Genomic DNA, 15,588 nt, shown 5'->3' with positions numbered 1-15,588 from the left:
TGTCGGCCACCCAATTGACTAATGCCTGTACCTGCTCAGGCCTTACCATCCTTAGAACGGCATTGGGCCCCACCAAATATCGCTGTAAATTCTGCTGGCTACTGGGACCCGAGTTAGTTGGTTCACTAGGACGTGTGGCTGTGGCAGAACGGCCACGTCCTCTCCCAGCACCAGAGGGTCCTCTAACACCACCACGACCATGTCCGCATCCGCGTCCCTTACTAGATGTTTTCCTCATTGTTACCGTTCACCACAATAAGAAAAATATTATTTGGCCCAATGTATTGAATTCAAATTCAGGCCCTTTTTTACAGGCACCTAACACTATCTGGCTATCTATTTAGGTACCGTATTACACTAATACAGGCACAGCAGTAACGACAGATTTAGCTGAATATAAATTGTAGGCCTAGTATTTAGGCGCTGGGTGACAGGTATACGTTTACGGACAGAATTAGACTTGGAAATGCACGGTAGCGTGTGTGTGAAGGTTTTGAGAATGACCCTATCTGCACCTTCAATCTGCCTCAGCAATAAACATAGATTTAGCTGAATATAATTTTGAGGCCTATTATTTAGGCGCTGGGTGACAGGTATACGTTTACGGACAGAATTATTTAAACTTGGAAATGCACGGTAGCGTGTGAAGTTATTGAGGATGACACTATCCGCACCTTCAATCTAATATACCCTTTTATGGATCGATTTAAACTTGGCCTGATAGTAATTCCCTAAATTTGTGGTTTCTGCTCTAAGTTGGGAATTGTATTTCAACCCAGAACAAAAACTGTGCTTTGGCAGACACTAAATAGATTGACCAGCCACAGCAGTATCAACAGATTTAGCTGAATATAAATTTGAGGCCTATTATTTAGGCGCTGGGTGACAAGTATACATTTACGGACAGAATTAGACTTGGAAATGCACGGTAGCGTGTGTGTGAAGTTATTGAGAATGACCCTATCTGCACCTTCAATCTAATATACCCTTTTATGGATAGATTTAAAGTAGGCCTGATAGAGCAGAAACCACTGATTTAGGGAATTGCTAAGTTGGGAATTGTATTCAACCCAGAACAAAAACTGTGCTTTGGCGGACGCTAAATAAATTGACCAGCCTCAGCAATAAACATAGATTTAGCTGAATATAAATTTGAGGCCTATTATTTAGGCGCTGGGTGACAGGTATACGTTTATGGACAGAATTAGACTTGGAAATGCACGGTAGCGTGTGTGTGAAGTTATTGAGAATGACCCTATCTGCACCTTCAATCTAATATACCCTTTTATGGATAGATTTAAAGTAGGCCTGATAGAGCAGAAACCACTGATTTAGGGAATTGCTAAGTTGGGAATTGTATTCAACCCAGAACAAAAACTGCTTTGGCGGACACTAAATAAATTAACCAGCCTCAGCAATAAACATAGATTAAGCTGAATATAAATTTGAGGCCTATTATTTAGGCGCTGGGTGACAGGTATACGTTTACGGACAGAATTATTTAAACTTGGAAATGCACAGTAGCGTGTGAAGTTATTGAGGATGACAATATCCGCACCTTCAATCTAATATACCCTTTTATGGATCAATTTAAACTTGGCCTGATACAGCAGGAAAAAAAATATTTAGGGGATTGCTAAGTTGGGAATTGTATTCAACCCAGAACAAAAACTGTGCTTCGGCAGACAGCAGACAGAATTACAATTGGCTAGCCACAGCTGAAACACCAGATTTAGGGTACTGCTATTTTGGCCAATTGTATTTTACCCCTCAATAAAATAGCAAGCACAGCCAAGCCCCTGATGTAGGATATAGCAAAAAAATAACCACACTATTGATGGTTAAATGGACTTGGTGGCAGCTTGTGCTGGCGCACCACAAGACACAAAATGGCCGCCGATCACCCAAGAAAAAAGTGACATAAAAACGCTCTGGGCAGCCTAAAAACAGTGAGCAATTAAATAGCAGCAGTTCAATGATCCACAGCTGTAGATCGATCACTGAATTAAGTGTTTTTGCTGAGTAAATCCCTGCCTAATCTCTCCCTAACAGCAGCAGCATCCTCTCCCTCAACTGATCATAGCAGAGTGACGTGCGGCGCTACGTGACTCCAGCTTAAATAGAGGCTGGGTCACATGCTGCACTGGCCAATCACAGCCATGCCAATAGTAGGCATGGCTGTGATGGCCTCTTGGGGCAAGTAGTATGACGCTTGTTGATTGGCTGCTTTGCAGCCTTTCAAAAAGCACCAAGAAAGCGCCGAACACCGAACCCGAACCCGGACTTTTACAAAAATGTTCGGGTTCGGGTCCGTGTCACGGACACCCCAAAATTTGGTATGAACCCAAACGATACAGTTCGGGTTGGCTCATCCCTAGTCGTCAAAATAAAAAACGGACAACCTTTGGTCCTATAACAGACAATACAGTATTTGAATCCAGAGGGGAAAAAAACAGCAGTTTGGTTTGAGGTACCTATACAAGCAGACAAACAACACGAGTTTGTGAGCGTTCGCGTTTTTTATTTTATTACAACGAAAATGAAGCGGGGAGCGCTGTGGCTGGAGGACCCTGGATTTCCCAGGGTCTGTCCGCCACCAAGCACTGCTCTCATAGAAGTGAATGCGCGGCCCATGCTCCCATTCATTTCTATGGGGCAGACGGCAATAGCGCAGTGCACCCTCCATTGATTTCTCGGCTCCGTTCTCATTGTAGGTGCGGGTCCAAGCGGTGGGACCCGCACCTATCAGACAATGGTGGCATATTCTAGCAATATGCCCTCTTTGCCTGAGATGGGAAAACCCCTTTGAGTGTGTGACTTTAGATTAAGTGACTTTAGATTCAGGGACTTTAGGAGGGGACTACAGTAAGTCAGTTGCTTATCATTGCACTGTATTATTGCATTTTTTTTCTTTCTTTTTTCTTGTGTAATCCTCAATAGTGTTCCATTATTGACAACCCAGTCCGATGCACATCTTGTCAAATGTATGCAGTCCTGGAAGAGCTGTTTCAGGGTGCATATCTTTGTTCAAAATGTGAACAATGTCAAAATGTGCTTGGAATAGCACATTGTCTATTTAAACAAGCCAGTTTCGACACTAAGAATCTTTGGTAATTAGGAAAATGGTTTGCTGTTCACTGAGCAGGCACTTTATGAGGTAGATGTGGAGAAGGGTGGTAGCATGGAGGTTCAGAAAAGTTGCCTGTCTGACCCAGGAAGAAGTGTAGCAGTGTCTTAAATAGATTAAAATAGACAAATTGTTGGGACAAGATGGCATACACCCCCGTAAATAATACACCTAGGGAGGCTCATCCCCATCGCAGACTGCTATTGCACCCCCCCCCCCCCATCACCAAATGTTTTGATCCACTTGACAGTGAGATGCAGTGGCAGTCATGCGGGCATCAGGAGCAACTCGGGTGTTGGGGAATGGGGTAAGTATAACCTGTATAAGGTGCCTGGGCATTTTGGGAGGCATTATAGGTGTTGGATAACCCCTTTAAGTAATGTCATAGTCAGACCCTTATTCCTGATATTTAAGGAATCTATATTGACAGGGAGTGTTCCACAGGATTTGCTCTTAGCAAATATGGTGCCAATATTTAAAAAGGGGTCAAAAACAGAGCCCATTAACTATAGGCTGGTAAGTTTAACATCTGTCGTGGGTAAACTGTTTGAAGGTTTTCTTAGAGATGCTATTTTGGAGTACCTCAATGAAAATAAGCAAATAACACCACATCAGCGTGGCTTCATGAGGGATTGGCCATCTCAAACTAATTTAATCAGTTTTTATATGGAGGCAAGTCCTAGGCTTGACAGCCATGATTCAATGGATGTCATATATCTTGACTCCTCCAAAGCATTTGATACCGTGCCACATAAAAGGGGTCAGTATTGGGCTTTATCTCTTCAATATATTTATTAATGATCTTGTAGAAGGGTTGTGCAGTAAAATATCAATTTTTTGCAGATGACACTAAACTGTGTAAAGTGATTAACATGCAAGAGGACAGAACACTGCTACAGATAGATCTGGATAGATTGGAGGCTAGGGCAGAGAAGTGCAGATGAGGTTTAACACTGACAAATGTAAGGTTATGCACATGGGAAGGAATAATGCAAGTCACCCGTACATACTAAATGGTAAACCACTAGGTAATACTGACATGGAAAAGGACCTAGGAATTTTAGTGAACAGCAAACTAAGCTGTAGAAACCAGTGTCAGGCAGCTGCTGCCAAGGCCAATAAGATAATGAGTTGCATCAAAAGGAGCATAGATGCCCGTGATGAGAACATAGTCCTGTCACTTTACAAATCACTAGTCAGACCACACATGGAGTACTATGTACAGTTCTGGGCTCCTTTGAACAAGGCAGACATAGCAGAGCTGGAGAAGGTTCAGAGGAGGTCAAATAAAGTAATAACTGGAATAGGTGGACTACAATAACCTGAAAGATTATTAAAATGAGGGTTATTCAGTATAGAAAAAAATGGGGGAGATCTAATTACTATGTATAAATTTATCAGGGGTCAGTACATAGATCACTCCCATCATCTATTTATAACCAGAACTGTGACGAGTGAACATCCTCTGCATTTAGAGAAAAGAAGGTTTCTACACAAACATAGAAGAGGATTATTTATGGTAAGAACAGTGAGACTATGGAACTCTCTGCCTGAAGAGGTGGTGATGGTGAGTTCACTAAAAGAGTTCAAGAGAGGTCTGGATGTATTTCTGGAGTGTAATAATATTACAATTATAGTTACTAGATTTGTGGAGAGGTTGTTGATCCAGAGAGTTATTCTGATTGCCTGATTGTAGTCGGGAAGGAGTTTTTCCTCCTAAAATGAGGAAAATCTGCTTCTAACTCACAGTTTTTTTTCCCCTTCCTCTGGATCAACTTTCAGGATAACAGGCTAAAGTGGATAGACATATGTCTTTTTACAGCCTTACAAACTATGTTACTATGTTAACCTCTTTAAACACAAAATGACACAACAACAAAAAATTAAAATGTGTCCTTTTCGGATGATAGTCTGGTAACTCTATGGTAGCACTAATGCACAGATTATTTGATGTTCTCATTTTATGTCTGTAGATGTTTGTTAAAAATAAAAGCTTTTTATTTTTTTCCTAAGCTCCGTTCATCTGGTGCACAAGTGATACAAGACATGATCTTTGATGTCAATTCTGTAAGGTCCTTGGATATATCTGGAAATGGTATGTAGTGTATTAGCAAGTAGAAATTTAAAAAATCATGTAATTCGGTTAAATATTGGCTGAGAAAAAAAACAGAGGCAGTTTTTTTTTTTTCCGGTTCATAATTAATAGACATCAGAAAATCATCATAAATATCAGATATGGGGGACGGAAACCCAGCCACCCTACGATCAGCTGTTTGGGGAAGCCTGCAATGCTGGAAACGACATAGATCCTGGCTCCATCAACCTTATAATCTCTGGTAGCAACGGCTTCCCCCAACAGCTGAAATGTGTGTGTCCCACCAGTCTGATATTGATGACCAATCCTGAGGATAGTTCATCAATAGTGATAAGCGGCAGGGGCAATATTTGAATTCGCGATATTTCGCTAATAATTTGTAGAATATTCATCATTAGGGATGAGCGAACCCGAACTGTATAGTTCGGGTTCGAACCGAATTTTGGGGTGTCCGTGACACGGACCCGAACCCGGACATTTTCGTAAAAGTCCGGGTTCGGGTTCGGTGTTCGGCGCTTTCTTGGCGCTTTTGAAAGGCTGCAAAGCAGCCAATCAACAAGCGTCATACTACTTGCCCCAAGAGGCCATCACAGCCTTGCCTACTATTGGCATGGGTGTGATTGGCCAGTGCAGCATGTGACCCAGCCTCTATATAAGCTTGGGTCACGTAGCGCTGCACGTCACTCTGCTGTTACAAGTGTAGGGAGAGGTTGCTGCTGCGACGTTAGGGCGAGATTAGGCAGTGATTAACTCCTCCAAAAGACTTCATTCAGTGATCGATCTACAGCTGTGGATCATTGAACTGCTGCTATTCAATTGCTCACTGTTTTTAGGCTGCCCAGAGCGTTTTTCATTCACTTTTTTCTGGGTTGATCGGCGGCCATTTTGTGGCTTCTGGTGCGCCAGCACAAGCTGCCACCAAGTACATTTAACCATCAATAGTGTGGTTATTTTTTGGCTATATCCGACATCAGGGTCAAGCTGTCATCAAGTGCATTTAACTATCAATAGTGTGGTTATTTTTTGGCCATATACTACATCAGGGGCAAGCTGAGCCTGTCACCAAGTGCATTTAACCATCAATAGTGTGGTTATTTTTTGGCCATATACTACATCCGGGGCAAGCTGAGCCTGTCACAAAGTGCATTTAACCATCAATAGTGTGGTTATTTTTTGGCTATATCCTACATATGGGTCAAGCTGTCATCATGTGCATTTAACCATCAATAGTGTGGTTATTTTTTGGCCATATACTACATCAGGGGCAAGCTGAGCCTGTCACCAAGTGCATTTAACCATCAATAGTGTGGTTATTTTTTGGCCATATACTACATCCGGGGCAAGCTGAGCCTGTCACAAAGTGCATTTAACCATCAATAGTGGTGTTATTTTTTGGCTATATCCTACATATGGGTCAAGCTGTCATCATGTGCATTTAACCATCAATAGTGTGGTTATTTTTTGGCCATATACTACATCAGGGGCAAGCTGAGCCTGTCACCAAGTGCATTTAACCATCAATAGTGTGGTTGTTTTTTGGCTATATCCTACATATGGGGCAAGCTGTCACACCAAGTGCATTTAAACATCAATAGTGTGGTTATTTTTTGGCTATATCCTACATATGGGGCTTGGCTGTGCTTGCTATTTTATTGAGGGGTGAAATACAATTGCCAAAATAGCAGTACCCTAAATCTGGTGTTTCAGCTGTGGCCAGCCAATTGTAATACTGTCTGCTGTCTGGCAAAGGATATATTTTTGTTCAGGGTTGAAATACAATTCCCAATTTTGCAATTCTCTAAATTAGTGGTTTCTGCTGTATCAGGCCTACTTTAAATCTATCCCTAAAAGGGTATATTAGATTCAAGGTGCTGATAGAGTTATTCTCAATAACTTCACACACACGCTACTGTGCAATTCCAAGTCTAATTCTGTGTGTAAACGTATACCTGTCACCCAGCGCCTAAGAAATAGGCCTCCAATTTATATTCATCCAAATCTGTCATTATTGCTTTAGCTGGTCAAGTTATTTAGTGTCCGTCAAAGCACAGTTTTTGTTCTGGGTTGAAATACAATTCCCAATTTTGCAATTCTCTAAATTAGTGGTTTCTGCTGTATCAGGCCTACTTTAAATCTATCCCTAAAAGGGTATATTAGATTCAAGGTGCTGATAGGGTAACTCTCAATAACTTCACCCACACGCTACTGTGCAGATCCAAGTCTAATTCTGTCCGTAAACGTATACCTGTCACCCAGCGCCTAAATAATAGTCCTCAAATTTATATTCAGCTAAATCTGTCAATACTGCTGTGCCTGTATTAGTGTAATACGGTACCTAAATAGATAGCCAGATAGTGTTAGGTGCCTGAATTTGAATTCAATACATTGGGCCAAATAATATTTTTATTATTGTGGTGAACGGTAACAATGAGGAAAACATCTAGTAAGGGACGCGGACATGGTCGTGGTGGTGTTAGTGGACCCTCTGGTGCTGGGAGAGGACGTGGTCGTTCTGCCACAGCCACACGTCCTAGTGTACCAACTACCTCAGGTCCCAGTAGCCGCCAGAATTTACAGGGATATTTGGTGGGGCCCAATGCTGTTCTAAGGATGGTAAGGCCTGAGCAGGTACAGGCATTAGTCAATTGGGTGGCGACAGTGGATCCAGCACGTTCACATTATCTCCCACCCAGTCTTCTGCAGAAAGCGCACAGATGGCACATAAAAACCAAGCCCATCAGTCTGTCACATCACCCCTATGCATATCAGGGAAACTGTCTGAGCCTCAAGTTATGCAGCAGTCTCTTATGCTGTTTGAAGACTCTGCTGGCAGGGTTTCCCAAGGGCATTCACCTAGACCTTCCCCAGCGGTGGAAGACATAGAATGCACTAACGCACAACCACTTAAGTTTCCTGATGATGAGGTCATGGGAATACCACCTCAGCACGTCTCTGATGATGACGAAACACAGGTTCCAACTGCTGCGTCTTTCTGCAGTGTGCAGACTGAACAGGAGGTCAGGGAGGAAGACGATGCAGGGGACGATGAGGTCCTAGACACCACATGGAATGAAGGTCGTGCCACTGACTTTCACAGTTCGGAGGAAGAGGCAGTGGTGAGACCGAGCCAACAGCGTAGCAAAAGACAAAGAGGGAGCAGTGGGCAAAAGCAGAACACCCGCCGCCTAGAGACTCCGCCTGCTACTGACCGCCGCCATCTGGGACCGAGCACCCCAAAGGCAGCTTCAAGGAGTTCCCTGGCATGGCACTTCTTCAAACAATGTGCTGACGACAAGACCCGAGTGGTTTGCACGCTGTGCCATCAGAGCCTGAAGCGAGGCATTAACGTTCTGAACCTTAGCACAACCTGCATGACCAGGCACCTGAATGCAAAGCATAAACTGCAGTGGAGTAAACACCTTAAAAACAAGGAAGTCACTCAGGCTCCCCCTGCTACCTCTTCTGCTGCTGCCGCCTCGGCCTCTTCTGCTGCTGCCGCCTCGGCCTCTTCCGCCGCCTCTGGAGGAACGTTGGCACCTGCCGCCCAGCAAACATGGGATGTACCACCAACACCACCACCTGCGTCACCAAGCATCTCAACCATGTCACACGGCAGCGTTCAGCTCTCCATCTCACAAACATTTGAGAGAAAGTGTAAATTCCCACCTAGCCACCCTCGATCCCTGGCCCTGAATGCCAGCATTTCTAAACTACTGGCCTATGAAATGCTGTCATTCAGGCTGGTGGACACAGACAGCTTCAAACAGCTCATGTCACTTGCTGTCCCACAGTATGTTGTTCCCAGCCGGCACTACTTCTCCAAGAGAGCCGTGCCTTCCCTGCACAACCAAGTATCCGATAAAATCAAGTGTGCACTGCGCAACGCCATCTGTGGCACGGTCCACCTAACCACAGATACGTGGACCAGTAAGCACGGCCAGGGACGCTATATCTCCCTAACTGCACACTGGGTAAATGTAGTGGCGGCTGGGCCCCAGGCGGAGAGCTGTTTGGCGCACGTCCTTCCGCCGCCAAGGATCGCAGGGCAACATTCTTTGCCTCCTGTCTCCTCCTCCTCCTACTCAGCTTCCTCCTCCTCTTCTTCCACCTGCTCATCCAGTCAGCCACACACCTTCACCACCAACTTCAGCACAGCCCGGGGTAAACGTCAGAAGGCCATTCTGAAACTCATATGTTTGGGGGACAGGCCCCACACCGCACAGGAGTTGTGGCGGGGTATAGAACAACAGACCGACGAGTGGTTGCTGCCGGTGAGCCTCAAGCCCGGCCTGGTGGTGTGCGATAATGGGCGAAATCTCGTTGCAGCTCTGGGACTAGCCGATTTGACGCACATCCCTTGCCTGGCGCATGTGCTGAATTTGGTGGTGCAGAAGTTCATTCGCAACTACCCCGACATGTCAGAGCTGCTGCATAAAGTGCGGGCCGTCTGTTCGCGCTTCCGGCGTTCACATCCTGCCACTGCTCGCCTGTCTGCGCTACAGCGTAACTTCGGCCTTCCCGCTCACCGCCTCATATGCGACGTGCCCACCAGGTGGAACTCCACCTTGCATATGCTGGACAGACTGTGCGAGCAGCAGCAGGCCATAGTGGAGTTTCAGCTGCAGCACGCACGGGTCAGTCGCACTGCGGAACAGCACCACTTCACCACCAATGACTGGGCCTCCATGCGAGACCTGTGTGCCCTGTTGCGCTGTTTCGAGTACTCCACCAACATGGCCAGTGGCGATGACGCCGTTATCAGCGTTACAATACCACTTCTATGTCTCCTTGAGAAAACACTTAGGGCGATGATGGAAGAGGAGGTGGCCTAGGAGGAGGAGGAGGAAGAGGGGTCATTTTTAGCACTTTCAGGCCAGTCTCTTCGAAGTGACTCAGAGGGAGGTTTTTTGCAACAGCAGAGGCCAGGTACAAATGTGGCCAGACAGGGCCCACTACTGGAGGACGAGGAGGACGAGGATGAGGAGGAGGAGGATGAGGATGAAACATGTTCACAGCGGGGTGGCACCCAACGCAGCTCGGGCCCATCACTGGTGCGTGGCTGGGGGGAAACGCAGGACGATGACGATACGCCTCCCACAGAGGACAGCTTGTCCTTACCTCTGGGCAGCCTGCCACACATGAGCGACTATATGCTGCAGTGCCTGCGCAACGACAGCAGAGTTGCCCACATTTTAAACGTGTGCGGACTACTGGGTTGCCACCCTGCTGGATCCACGGTACAAAGACAATGTGCCCACCTTACTTCCTGCACTGGAGCGTGATAGGAAGATGCGCGAGTACAAGCGCACGTTGGTAGACGCGCTACTGAGAGCATTCCCAAATGTCACAGGGGAACAAATTTATTTTTATTTTAATTCATTTCCCTATCCACATTTGTTTGCAGGGGATTTAACTACATTTTGCTGCCTTTTGCAGCCCTCTAGCCCTTTCCTGGGATGTTTTACAGCCTTTTTAGTGCCGCAAAGTTCGGGTCTCTATTGACTTCAATGGGGTTCGGGACGAAGTTCGGGTCGGGTTCGGATCCCGAACCCGAACATTTCCGGGAAGTTCGGCCGAACTTCTCGAACCCGAACATCCAGGTGTTCGCTCAACTCTATTCATCATGTATTTGCGAATTCGAGAATTTTCTGTTATTTTCTTGATTGCGAAAAACGGCAATGTAATATTCGCATAATGCGTGCGCAATACAGGCGTTTCCTGAGACTGGAGAAAATGGTTGTTGGCACGGCAGAACATTAAAAATGGCTTTATATGCAGATAGAGTGCTCCAATATATTTGCGATTATGATAATCGGCACTAATGATGAGAATATTTTGGCGCAATAAGTGAAACTTCACATTTTAGCAGGTCTGACTGCATATTACTGATTGGTGCACTATGTATTGTTGTGACTTCACAGCGCTATGTCTGTAGCATGTATGTATGGACAGCAGAACCTAACACCCTGCACTGCAACAGCTACAGGATATAACCTACACTGACTATCTCCCACTAACTATCTGTAATATATATATATATATATATATATATATATATATATATTGTGGGGGATTAGCTAGTGAGGATCATCTTTTTCTGGAACAGACAGTTTGCGTACAGGCAGTTTCCTTGAAATCTGGCTGGTTGCCAGGTTTATTTAGCCAAAAAGGTTTGTACAGCAGAAAACAAACAAAACAGAAAGTAAATCCTTGCTGTCCGGCGCTAAGCTAAACAGTCGTGTCCTGACTATACGATGTGGGGCTGCTCCCCGACACCCCAACACATATGGTAAAGCAAACCTTTTTGGTTTTCTCGCACCCAAACACAGCTCTCGCTTAAGGAACACAGGTTGTGGTCCCGAGACTCAGCACAAGAGAGCCCCGTTGTGCTCTCTTCCTGTTTATTTAAAGTCCACCTGGAGGTGAACTCCAGTGGACCACAATCTCTGGACCGGAACCAAGCCTGCCACCGAGGCTGGAAAAATCCGGGCCGGATTCCGGTTCAGTCCCTGACAACAGAGCGCATGCGAGGTGAAACATACCTATCATCCACCACCTCGCCTCGCATACCGTCACATATATATATATGTAACGGGGTTTTGGGGGCGCCCCCTAGTGTCTTCGGGGTCCCTAACCCTAGTTAACTCACTATGCCTGACAGGCGGATCCTGAGCCTCCGCTATCTGGGAGTTGGGGTACATGTCTGCGGCAGTGCCTCCACCCAGTGGAGCATCCGGGGTAGGGATGTGAGGCTCCACTGGGAACATACTTGGTGCAAATGAGACTGACACAGCCTAACTGGAATTAACTTTATATAGTGCGTAACAAAATGAACCAACATACATAGGAAAATACAATAGAGTAACACAAATAACAGGGTAATGTGGATTCTTCCTCACCCACCCACCAGCACACCTGCGTCCCACCCCCCTATCTTCGCCCTAATGGCCGTTGGTGCACATAGGAGAGTTGGGGCCCTTATAAGTCCTGCTCCGCAGGGTCACTGAAGCAGCCTGAGCTGTGTAATGTCCGTCACTGGACCTCAGAGTCTTTATTGTGGTGAGGAGACAGGTGCCCTGTGGTGATACAGGGAGAGGTTTGACTTACCCTCACAACACCATTAACCAGTCAGCAGCAGTCTCCTTTCACTGGATTCACCAGACGTCTGGACTCAATGCTTGTCTTTGCCAGCGGTCCCTCTCTCAGCAGGTGTGATCTTGGGTGAAGTAAGTTCTCTCCGCCAGGTTCTATCTCTGTGCTGCAGTCTCTCAATGCCAGACACATGTCCTCTCTCTGGCTGAGCAAATCGTAACTTCCAGAAACTTCCAGGACCTTCCTCCTTAGAGCTGTGTAGCAAGCGTCCTTTCAGGACCTGCGATGATGTCACAAAACATGTGACTCCTTTCAGCCGGTCATGTGATCAATGCTCAATGTCTTATTAACAGCATACTGAGTCCATCTACTGGGCATTTCAGATAACGCAGCCTGTGTAACTTCACAGGGTTACATATATATATATATATACTATCTAACTATCTATCTGATGTAATGAGTGGAAAGCACAGAGCACAGCAATGTCACTGCTCTCTCTCAGAACTTTAAAAAACTGTTGAAAATGGCTGCTGGGGAGGTTCTTATATAGTAAGGGGTAGGCAACTTTCCTATTGGTTGCTAGGGATGTTGCTAAGCTCAGACAAAAACATTGCAGCCTTCTCACTGGCCCACAGGCAAGAAGCAGGGAGGGATCATGGGTTCAGATGAATATACAGTCCTGATCAAAAGTTTAAGACCACTTGAAAAATGGCAAAAAATCATATTTTACATTGTTGGATCTTAACAAGGTTCCAAGTAGAGCTTCAACATGCAACAAGAAGAAATGAGAGTGAGACAAAACATTTTTTGAGCATTCAATTACGGTAATTGAAAATAACGATTAAATTGAAACAGGCTGTTTTTCAGCTGATCCAAATTTTAGGACCACATGCCTTTAAAAGGCCAAATCTGTGCAAAGATGTGGATTCATTGTCCTTTTCTGTCAGGTAGTCACACGTTGTGATGGCAAAGGCAAAAAACTCTTCCTTTTTTAATGTGATTGGGTTGTTGAACTGCATAAGCAGGGTCTCTCACAGTGCGCCATCGCTGCTGAGGTGGGACGTAGTAAGACAGTCATTTGGAATTTCTTAAATGATCCTGAGGGTTATGGAACAAAAAAGTCAAGTGGAAGACCGAAAAAAATTTCATCAGCACTGAGCCGGAGGATCCAATTGGCTGTCCGTCAAGACACTGGACGATCCTCAACCCAAATTAAGGCCCTTACTGATGCTGACTGCAGCCCCATAACCATCAGACAGCATCTGAGACTGAAGGGCTTCAAAAACAAAAAACGTCTTCAAAGACCTCGTCTTCTTGAACGCCACAGAACTGCTCGTTTGGACTTTGCAAGAGAGCACCAAACATGGGACATTCAAAGGTGGAAGAAAGTTTTATTCTCTGATGAGAAAAAATTTAACCTTAATGGTCCTGATGGTTTCCAACGTTACTGGCATGACAAGCAGATCCCACCTGAGATGTTTTCTACACGCCACAGTGGAGGGGGCGCCATAATGGTCTGGGGTGCTTTTTCCTTCAGTGGAACAATGGAGCTTCAGGAAGTGCAGGGGCGTTAAACGGCCGCTGGCTATGTCCAGATGTTGCAGAGAGCATTCCTCATGACTGAGGGCCCTCGTCTGTGTGGTAACAACTGGGTTTTTCAACAGGACAACGCTACAGTACACAATGGCTTCAGGACAAGGGACTTCTTCCAGGAGAATAACATCACTCTTTTGGCCCATCCTGCGTGTTCCCCTGATCTAAATCCAATTGAGAACCTTTGGGGATGGATGGCAAGGGAAGTTTACAAAAATGGACAACAGTTCCAGACAGTAGATGGCCTTCGTGCGGCCGGCTTCACCACTTGGAGAAATGTTCCCACTCACCTCATGGAAACGCTTGCATCAAGCATGCCGAAACAAATTTTTGAAGTGATAAACAATAACGGCAGAGCTACTCATTACTGAGTTCTTGTGTGGAAGTTGGACTTCTGCTTTGGGGGGCTTTAGTTTTTTTTTGGAGGTGTTATCCTAAACTTTTGATCAGCTAAAAAACTGCCTGTTTCAGTTTATTTGTTGTTTTCATTAAATTGAATGCTCAAAAAATGTTTTGTCTCACTCCCATTTCTTCTTGTTGCATGTTGAAGCTCTACTTGGAACCTTGTTAAGATCCAGCCATGCTAAATATGATTTTTTGCCATTTTTCAAGTGGTCTTAAACTTTTGATCAGGACTGTATATCACTATATTCTAAATATTCGCGAATTCTCGAAGTGCCGATATTCGCGATTAATATTCGTGATTCGAATATTTGCGCCCAACACTATTAATCAGTATTTAAGTACCAGAAAACCCTTTTAAAGGAACATAAGCCAATAGGGTTACAGTTACTATTTGTCTGTATTAGGTCCCTTCATTAAAATATGTTTGTAAACAATGTATAATTTGTTAGTATTTAATCTTGAGTATAATTGCTATATTTTCAGATGCTACTAAACAGTAAATGATATGAACACGTGTTGCACGTGTTAGGACATGGAGCAAGGAACTCTGGGAACGCAGGATCACCTATAATGCCATGCATGCAGGCAATGAGCAGCCAGCCAGCCCTGTGATGTCACAGTCCTATAAATAGCCTCAGCCATCTTGGATTCTGCCATTTTCCAGTGTACTTAGTGCAGGGAGAGACATCAGCAGGCGCTAGGGACAGTGCTAGGAAAGATTCCATTGTGCTAAAAAAAACTATTTACAAGTGCAGGGAAAGATTATTCAAGGTGTAGGGAAAGGATAGGGATGAATCATTCCACAGTATTTATGTAGAACAGGGTTAAGTAGGGGAGGTTACAACCTGGGTAATAGGAACAATCCTATTACACCTTGCTGCACTGACTTGGGATCTAAATTGCCATTATAAAGCTCTGTAATTCCATCAAACCATTCTTGTTATTGGGGTGCAAGTGCTGTTTGATACAGCTATTAACAGGGTTTATTACAAGGAAATATTTCTACGTCTTATTTGCCCTTGTGTAGTGCAGTTATATGTTCTAAAGCATTTTTTGGCTTGTATTAGTGGGAAAAAGGGCATATTAGCTGTTGAATGGTGTAGTGCAAAAATTACAGCCCTTTTAGTGGCACAAGAAAAAAAATTATTTGCCGTTCAGCGGTGCAGTTATATGTTCTAAAGCCCTTTTTGTCATTTATTAGTGGCAAAAGAAAAATATATTTGCCGTTTAGCGGTGCAGTTATATGTTCTAAAGCCTTTTGTGGAGTGTATAAGTG

At 44.8% G+C, this 15,588-nt stretch overlaps 1 protein-coding gene across 2 annotated transcripts in view; it reads left to right on the top strand.

Annotated features, from left to right (window-relative positions):
• The window catches only part of LOC120980842 (capping protein, Arp2/3 and myosin-I linker protein 3-like), a 1,329,972-nt gene that overhangs the window by 855,114 nt on the left and 459,270 nt on the right, over positions 1-15,588 (top strand). For both annotated transcript variants that reach the window (XM_040410169.1, XM_040410170.1), the window contains one exon: positions 5,141-5,222. In XM_040410169.1, the coding sequence (XP_040266103.1) occupies positions 5,141-5,222 (82 nt within the window). The remainder of the gene's footprint in view (positions 1-5,140; positions 5,223-15,588) is intronic.

Source organism: Bufo bufo, chromosome 10, assembly GCF_905171765.1.
Source record: "Bufo bufo chromosome 10, aBufBuf1.1, whole genome shotgun sequence".
Classification (NCBI taxonomy): domain Eukaryota; kingdom Metazoa; phylum Chordata; class Amphibia; order Anura; family Bufonidae; genus Bufo; species Bufo bufo.
This window is presented reverse-complemented; position numbering and strand designations above follow the sequence as displayed.